The sequence below is a fragment of the Zingiber officinale genome, chromosome 11B (genome assembly GCF_018446385.1).
Source record: "Zingiber officinale cultivar Zhangliang chromosome 11B, Zo_v1.1, whole genome shotgun sequence".
NCBI lineage: Eukaryota > Viridiplantae > Streptophyta > Magnoliopsida > Zingiberales > Zingiberaceae > Zingiber > Zingiber officinale.
In genome coordinates this window covers 27949405-27959411 of record NC_056007.1, presented here as the reverse complement: position 1 = coordinate 27959411, position 10007 = coordinate 27949405, and the positions used below count along the sequence as shown (strand labels likewise).

Below are 10007 nucleotides of genomic sequence, written 5' to 3'. Positions count from 1 at the left end.
GATAGTAAGATTATTATGATAATTTATTTCCTTTTAAAAATTTCCTCTAATATTAATTGGTTACATAATTTAGACAATAAACATAAAAAAAATTAAATAAAAAACAACAATCTCAACAAGTAGTAATCATAGCAATCAAAAATTATTGAATTTATTACGAACTGACTTTTTAAGATTTTTTCCCCAACAATAAAAGGACGCCCAACTGTTAGTCCTTTCATGTCTTTGTAGCGTCAATGGCCTCCGCCGCCGTCTTCCGCCGATGTCTCCAACTCATCCTCCTCGCCGCTGCAGCCGCCTGTTCGCTTGCCGACAGCAACTTCGTCAACAAAACCTGTGGATTCGCCTATAGCCAAGACTTCTGCTTCTCCATGCTCATGTCCGATCGCCGGAGCATCAACGCCTCCACCGTGCCCGAGCTCGCCTACATTGCGCTCGACATTGGCGCCACCGCCGACATTCCCTCCACCGTTCGAGTGTTACAACAAATCGCTGACAAGAAACCCGGCCCGGATCTGGAGGAGGCGCTGAATCAGTGCATAATGGACTACAACAGCGCCGGCGAGGAACTCGCTGACGCGCGCGACGCCGTCGGCTCCAAGAATTACAACGACGCCGATTCTTCCATCAACTCTGCCTCCGCTACGCCTGATAGCTGCCAAAAGATGTTCGTGGAGGTGCAGATTCCGGCGCCTGTGGCCCAGAAAGGGGAGTGGCTGGGGCAGAGGATCGACGTCTGCTCCGACCTTGTGATGGCGCTGATATGGTAACCACAATAAAAAAACAGTAAGAATTTCGGCATTTGTCTGTTGAAATGATTATTGAATTTGATAGAAAAATAAGAGTAAATTTAATTACTCATAAAGAGAAAATAAAAAATTTCAGAACCGAATGTGTGTTTGTTGACTGTAAAAATAAAAATTTCAGAACCGAATGTGTGTTTGTTGACTGTAAAAATCTGCCGCTGGCTAGATCTGATGAAACTTTCTCTCGTACGTGATCGGATCTAGTAAATCAACATGCTCAAAAGGTGTTGAGACAATGACGAATCCAAGAATTTAAATATAGAAGGACGATCATGATAAAAAAAGGATGATATCATTCATCTCCACAGATAGAATCTCATAATACTAGGAGTTTTACCGTCGGCAAGGAGGGGCGACCGCCGATGCCGCCCCCTCCACTGGATCCGCCCCTGCGTTGAGAGTCATCGGGCGAGGTCCATTAGATGCTTAAGTTATCATATGATCACGGAAGATAGAAAAGAAAACTAAGCTTAGAATTTCATATCAATCTCTCTATACCACTATTCGCTCGGCTATTTACGGAGTTGAATGAAGTTGATTGATAAGTAAAAGAAAGTAACTCCTAAGAAATCTTTTTCACAATAAATTAGAAATTATATTAATTCAAAAATAATTGATTATATAATTTAGACTTCGACAAAATTTAATAATAAATATGAAAAAAAAATCCATTAATCTTAAAGAGTTATAATTATGAGTAAAGTAGAGAAAAATTTCTAATAACAATCATAACTTTGTATAATCATAAAAAATTTTGTTTTCATTTTCTGCATATAAAGTTTATTTGCTTCAATACCTTTATACAAATATTGTTACCTAATTACCAAAAATAAGTATAATTATTCTTAAAATCAACACTTTATATTAAAATCGAATATATTTTCTATCAAAATTGTCCCTCATATTTTTTTTAGGTATAAAAAAATTTAACATTTTATACTAGAATCAAATTCAGCATTTTATAAGTATATTTTCTATTAAATTAAGCATATTTTTTTTCTGTTTAATATAATTTTTCCTAAATTCAATACCATTTAAAGAAAATCTAGTATATTTTCATCCAATTTGTCCTGTTTAATATAATTTCATCCAATTGAGTATCATTTAAAGAAAATTGAGTATATTTTCTATAAAAATTAACTCTCATATTTTTAGGTACAAATATTCTAGAATCGAGTATAATTCCTATTAAATTCAGAACTTTAAATTAGAATCGAGTATATTTTATATTAAATTAAACTTTTTTCTTAATATAATTACTCTTAAATTTAGCATCATTTACCATTTAAAAAAAATTTAGTATATTTTTAATCTAATTGAGTATCATTTAAAGAAAATCTAGTATATTTTTTTATCCAATTGAGATAAAAAAAGAATTGATCGAAAATATATTAGATTTTAATTTAATATAGATTTTAATTTAATGTACTAAATTTAAGAGAAATTATACTAATTTTTAAATTTTTTTATATTTAAAAATATTATAAATAATTAAATAAATGTGTTTGATTAGAAAATAAAAATAAAGAGACTGCATATAAAATTTTATTTACCGCAGGCAAATTTTCCCTTATAATTAGTTTCCGTATTACAATGTCAGATTTATTTCCATTTTATTTGTTTTAATTATTTTCGTTTTCTTAATTAGCCTCTCCTTCCTCGATTGCTACAGCAGCATCCCACACATCTGCAAATAGTGCCACTTCTACCGGATCAAAGAATATAATTAACACTTTGGCAATAAAAAAAGTTGAAGAATATCAAAAAATAAAACAGATTTAATAATTAAAAAATTTATTTATTTAATAATTATTATTTTCTATTTTGATAATAAATAATAAATTAACTAATATATTTTTCATATATTTATTTTTCTATTTGTAATTGAGTTAAGTATATGAAAGGAGTCTAAATTTCTATAGTTTAATCATTTTTTAATTAATTAAATTTTTATTTTTTGTCTATCTGTAAAAAGTTTATTCCTCTAGATGATGATCGTGTTTGTTTGTTCGCTGTGCTACGTCAATTGTATCAGAACTGAGATTTAAATTCGGTTTATACCTTCTTCGATCTAATTAAATTCTACTTTTCTTTCGGTGGTACAACTCCTTTTCAAAGTATGTGGACTTTGGTATGCAAATTTTTTAACAAAGAGGCTCAATTAATTCGGTACCATTGTTATGATCACTTGAAAATTACTGATTATTTGAATTTAATAGTTTAATTAATTTTGTGTATTATTTATTTAACTCATATTATTTATTTTCTTATACTTTATAATCATTTTTGTCTCATTACCTTGATATTTTTGTCACTATTTCATGTCATTTTAATTTCCTATTCGTCTTATCATCACTTTGCCTCTATTTTCAATTATCTTGTTTGTCTGATTTCCAATTTGTCTTGTCATTTTAAACATCCCTATATATATATATATATATATATATATATATATATATATATATATATACTTAAACTACACAGTCATCCTAAAGGGAAATAATAAAAAAGAGTTCATCTCATTAGGGACACTGAGTTCCTGCCACAAGTTATTAAATTTATTTACAAATAAAAAACGGTTGATCATACAAAAATATAAACTAAAAAGCATTTTTTGGTTGTGCCACCAACGTCTTAAGCCTACTCACTAGTCGATGCTTCTTGTCTCACATATCTCATCTCTTGAAATAAATTAAATGGTGAGTCCACAGACCCAGCATGTTCAAAATCACATTATGTAATAGTTAACGTCTATAATCTGGTGTACTAAGGGAAACACATGCTAGGCAAATTAAGACTTGACTACTTGCATATCATAAACATGAACATAAACCTAGGCGCCGACATAGGCATGAGAGCATAAACATAACCATAAGCATTTAAATAAATTTAAGCATGAGAATAAACCTAATCATAAGCAAGAATATAAGCATAGACATAGACATACTTACATAACATAAACATATATACTAAGGATCAACATAAACATATATACTAAGGATCAACATAAATATATGCAACCATAAACATAACCATATATGAACCTGAATGAAAAACTGAGCGTAACATAATCATGAACCTATCATGACCATAACTTGAACATAAGCATAATTATAAACGTGCTGCCACGTAAGTAGACTGACATGTCATGAACAACATAGGGTTGGTGATCTCCTAAGGTAGGGTCATCGATCACACTTTACCTCGTAATATTTGGTGAGCTCCCGGGCCAGGCTCACCGGTCACACTCAACCACATACGATTATAGGATTGTCTTGCATCACAAATATTCTCCTTTGGGTGAGTGGTTCATTTTGGGGGCATTCTTTCTTCATATGTCCAATATCCCCATATTTATAGCACCGACTTGATCCCTTCATGCAGGCTCTCGAGTGTTTGTGTTGGCATGTCGGGCATATCGGAAACTCATTAGGCTTTGGGACAACTTGCTTCTGCGATCTCTCCCCTTGGCCCTTCTGTGGCCTAGTTGCTTCCCTCTTGTTTTGCTATTGAGGCTGCTGATAAGTCGTCAGGCACAATCTCTTGCTTTGTCTATAGGCTTCTGTAAGAAACTAGGGTGCTAAACATACGAAAGAACAATGGAAAATTTTAACGCCCGCCCTTCCTCTTGCCCTGGCACGGCAAGGGCGGCGCTACGCGAACATACATACATGCATATGAAATCATTGCAGTGGAAGAAAAATTTCTATTTTAATTTTAAAACTTAATCATATAAACAAGACATGTGAACATGCTAGCATTCAGGCATATAAAATTTGACTTTTACTATCTATTACTTGAAACATGATACATGCTCGTTTAACTAGATCATAAAGCTTACTTAATAAGGGGAAAACTAAACATGTATATTGTTCTCTAGAATTTATGATAACTAACAATTCTCTAATTAAAGAAGTACTTAACATTTCAAGGTTTCATGGAACAAAAGAGAGTATAAGTTTACATTAAGCATTCAACCATCCAAACAAGTTCAAGTTAATATCAAGTGGCAACCATCAAAAAGTATCAAATAGGAAAAATAAGTTAACATGCAGAACTTAGAATATGCGTAAGTCCTGAAATGCAAAACAGATCTCTTCCACCATGCCACTGCCACACACATCTTTGCCCTTTCTGCTGCTCCCTTTAGTTTAGCCATGCTTTACCCTTTTCTGCAGTATAAGGAAAATAAAACTATAAGCACATAGGCTTAGTAAGATCCTTTCCTACACACAAAAGTCATAAATCATGAATTAAACATGGAGTAGTGATATATTCATTTAACCACATCTAGATTTCACCTTTCATGTTAGCATGAGGTATTGTCATATTCATTAAAGCAAAATCATAACATAGTATAAGAGAGCATAAGCATAAAGCAGTAGCATGTTCTTCTATGTATCATAGACATATCTCAAGAGAGCATCTTCCTAAACCATAATAATCACATAACATGAAATCACATATATATGCAAGATGTTCTTTTGAAAACATATATTATATAAATACTTAAACATAAATCTCAACATGAGGGCCCGACATTGTACCACATACATGAATTGCGCGCATCCTAAATAAATCCAAGGTAGCTAATCTGGAACCTACTAGGAACTAGGCCCGTGCTTTGACCTAGGGGCAACTTAGGAGCCCATCCCATGGACCATTCTTAGGGTCCGGTACAAGCCATACAAAAGTAAAATAGCATATCATGTTTCTTGTCATATCATGAAGACTGCTCTTAATCCCAACTTATAGGGAAGCATCTCTTAGGTCTTATGTTACTTGTCATATCATGAAGAGTGCTCTTAATCCCAACTTATAGGGAAGCAACCCTTAGGCATTTTCACATACATAAGCCTTGCATAAGCATAACATGGTAACATAAAGTCCACATATCACATAACATATCATAAAGAGTCATTATCATGCATAATTGGGGTTTTGATCTTTCTACAAACTCTAATTCCATGTCTTGGCCGAAACCTATAAGCATGATTCTAGGGTTCTTATAAGCAACTTTAAGCATGAAACATTAAATTAATATCACATGATACATGACATAACAAGTGAGACTCTTAGCAAGCATACATGAAATTTCCAACCCTAATTCCAAGTCTTGGCCGAAACCTATAGAGCATGAATCTAGGTTTTCTTTTAAGCAACTTCAAGCATGAACTCTTAAACTAATGGCATATGATACATAGCATGACATAGAAGAAAACCTAAGCAAGTCTAGTTGGAGTTCAACTTCCCTAAGCCTTTTCATTTTCTTCTTGGCCGAAACTTACAAGGCTTGTTCCTAGGGTTTTAAGAAACATAAATCATGAATAACATCTTAATAGCATCACATAACTTATTAGGTATCATGAGAAAAAGCATAAACAAATCTAATTGGAGTTTAACTTTCCTAGGCCTTTTCATTTTCTTCTTGGCCGAAACTTCAAAGCATGATTTTTTGATTTTGAAGCAACATAACTCATGAATAACATCTTAATAACATCACCTAACTTATTAGGCATCATAAGAAAATACATAAGCAAACCTAAATGGAGTTTAAACTTTCCTAAGCCCTTTATCTCTTCTTGGCCGAAACTACTAGGCATGATTTCTAGGTTTTTTTTAAGCAACATAAATCATGAATAACATCTTAATAACATCACCTAACTTATTAGGCATCATAAGAAAATACATAAGTAAATCTAAATGGAGTTTAAACTTTCCTAGGCCCCTTATATCTTCTTGGCTGAAACTTCAAAGCATGATTTCTAGGTTTTTAAGCAACATAAATCATGAATAACATCTTAATAACATCACCTAACTTATTAGGCATCATAAGAAAATACATAAGCATACCTAAATGGAATTTAAACTTTCCTAAGCCCTTTATCTCTTCTTGGCCAAAACTACTAGGCATGATTTCTAGGTTTTTAAGCAACATAAATCATGAATAACATCTTAATAACTTCACCTAACTTATTAGGCATCATAAGAAAATACATAAGCAAACCTAAATGGAGTTTAAACTTTCCTAGGCCCCTCATCTCTTCTTGGACAAAACTTCAAAGCATGATTTCTAGGTTTTTAAGAAACATAAATCATGAATAACATCTTAATAACATCACCTAACTTATTAGGCATCATAAGAAAATGCATAAGCAAACCTAAATGGAGTTTAAACTTTCCTAGGCCCCTTATCTCTTCTTGGACGAAACTTCAATGCATGATTTCTAGATTTTTAAGCAACATAAATCATGAATAACATCTTAATAACATTACCTAACTTATTTGGCATCATAAGAAGATACATAAGCAAACCTAAATGGAGTTTAAACTTTCCTAAGCCCTTTATCTCTTCTTGGCCGAAACTATTAGGCATGATTTCTAGATTCTTAAGCAACATCAAACATGGAAAACACTCATAAACTACTTGTACTGCAGGTGAGGAAGATAGTTACATCCTCTCTCTTAGTTTACTAAGAAAATACCTTTGGTGGAGAAGAAGAAGAAGACCCTTTTCGCTTCTAGAATTCCCTTTCCCTTATTTTTTCTTATAATAAGAAGTATGTTTCAAGAACTTCCCTTTGTGAAGTTTTCTTAGGAAGAAAAACCCTTAGCTTGAATTCGGCAATGGGAGAGAGGAACTTGGGGTTTCGGTGGAGGAAGAAGAAGAAGAAGAAAGGAGAAACCAAATTCCCTTGCCCTTTTCTTCCTTCTTATTCTACATGAAAAGGAAGAAGAAAGAATGAACTTTTCTTTCTCTTACCCTTTTTATTTCTATTTATTTCTAAAAAGGAAGAAGTAAAATGAATTTTTCCACTCTAAGTGGTGGGAGAAAGAAAAGATAAACTTTTCTTCTAAGTGAAAGGTGTCCCTTCACCCTCCCTACCATTAACTACAACTTCCCTTTCCTTCCCAACAATACTTCCTCTTGGGCTATTGGTTATTCCATTCTACTTAAAGCTTTGTCACTTACTAAAAGGTTCAAGGTTCGAACGAACCTTGGCCATGCTTCTTTTTGGTTCTATTTTTTTTTTAGAAGGAACCCACATAAAACTCATTCTAATCATGCAAAAACTACATAAAATTTACTAGAGACTTTATGGGTGTTACAAAAACTTCTAGTTCCTTTCTAGAAGATCCATGCGAAGGTAAATACAAATACATATACTAAGTTTCATGATAGGCATACCTTTGATGTGTGCACTCGAACTCCCGACAGCTTGGATCTCAACATGATCACGTGTCCGTGCCTCTAGCGGTATCCACACCAACAGGCGTCTCATCCGTCTCACGATCTCAAGAAGTGGAGAAGAAAACTACCTAAGGTTGTGCTAGCAACCAATCAAGGTAATTTAGGTGGAGAAAGGAAGAGAGGAAGAAGACAATGAACATCTTACAATCAATGGCCAAAATTTCTTCATTTGTATTCCCATGGAATACCAAAAGTCCATTTGGCTCTTGATCTCCCTTTTGCCTCTTGATCTTCTTCATGAATTGACAAGGTCATCTTTCATGAAGAGTTTTTTGGTCAAGTCAAAATTGACCTTTCCTCTTCCCTTTTTTGGTCAAGTCAAAATTGATCTTTCCTATTCTTTGGTGAATTCAAGTGTTAGGTTATTCGGGCCGCAAAAACCGTTTTTTGTGTTGCAGAAATCCTGAATCCCATGCCACCGGATCTGTGCGAAGTTATAAAATTTCGTAAAAACTTTGAATACGAGTTTCTAGCCTAGATATAAACTAGATCTACAAAGGAGAAGAGCTTTACCCTTGATGCGATGCCCTTCGCTAATCTCGCTCGTCCAAGGTTCGCCGGATCTCGAGAGTATCAAAGTATATGCTCCTCTATGTGTATCCACACAAGCAAGAGATGGAGAAACCAAACAAAAGGTGTGCTAGCACCTTTGAAAGGTTCGGCCAAGGTGGAGGAGAGGGAGAGAAGAGACAAGGAAGAAGATGGAGGTTACACACACAAAATGAAACTCCCACAATCACTAAAGTGGCCAGCCACTTCCAAGAAAGGCTTTTAAACCTCCATGGGATATCAAGAGTCACAACTCTTGATCTCCCTCATAAGGTGACACACACATGTGCTAGTCTTGATGAAGTGGCACATCATAATTGGCCCACTTAATGCCAACTCACAAATGAGGTGGCAAATGGTCAAGTCAAACTTGACCCTTCATCTTCCTCTCAAGTCAAGTCAAACTTGACTTAAATTCTCCCATTGGTTGATCAAATCTAACCATTGATTCAAGCCAATTTAATATAATGAATCTTTATTTATTGATTAAATTGATTCAATGAAACATAATCTAAATTAGATCCATTGAACACATGAATCAAATCGAGTCCAACTCAATTAGTTTAATTTGGATTACTCTTAATCCAATTTGGTTTATCATATGAACCTAACCCTCTTGGTTCATCAAATGAACCTAATCTCCATCTAATTACCCTTTGTGTGTGACCCTATAGATTCTTATAACATTGGCAATGCTCCTAAATCCATTTAGAAGCATAAGTAATGAGCGGTATCTAGCAACACATCATTACTACCCAAGTTATAAGAATGTTGAGATCCAACATCACCTTGTGACTACTAATTGTGACTCTTCACAATATATGACAAGTGTTCTTCTATCCTAGACATCTAGATTGATCAATGTGAGGAATTGACCGTGTCATCTTCTAATCAATCTAAATCTTGAATCCCAAGTAGACTCACTCAATCAAATGAGATCAACATCTTATATTGACTTATTTGGGCATGACCATGCACTTAGTGGTCTCACTCTATCAAGAATAATGATGGCACTCCCTTCATATGGGAGGGATAGATCCCATCTACATCACTCACATCCCTCCGCATAATTTGTTACATATCCAGTAATCGCCTTTATGGTCCACCCAGTTACGGGTGACATTTGACGAAGCCAAAGTATGTAACTCCTTATGTAGGGAACCATGGTGACTTCAGGTCCAAGGACTAATAGTCATACTAATAGCCACATGAGAAAGTATATGACACTCATATAACGATCCATGATACTTTCTCATGGCGGGTCATTCAGTATACATTCTCTAATGCATACCCATGTGTCAACTTGATATCTCCATATCCATGACTTGTGAGATCAAGTCATCGAGTTGACCTACATGCTAGTCTCATCACATTAACATTGTCCTTGAATGCTAATACTT

General features: G+C 34.1%; 1 protein-coding gene across 1 annotated transcript; it reads left to right on the top strand.

Annotated features, from left to right (window-relative positions):
* Positions 1-236: 236 nt before the first annotated feature.
* LOC122033849 lies at positions 237-770 on the top strand. The gene has a single exon (XM_042593009.1). The coding sequence runs from the start codon at positions 237-239 to the stop codon at positions 768-770; it is 534 nt and encodes a 177-aa protein (XP_042448943.1).
* Positions 771-10007: the final 9237 nt, after the last annotated feature.

Bases quoted from the DNA above. Each gene is read 5' to 3' on its own strand.
- LOC122033849 (XM_042593009.1), top strand. From the start codon at position 237: ATGGCCTCCGCCGCCGTCTTCCGCCGATGTCTCCAACTCATCCTCCTC.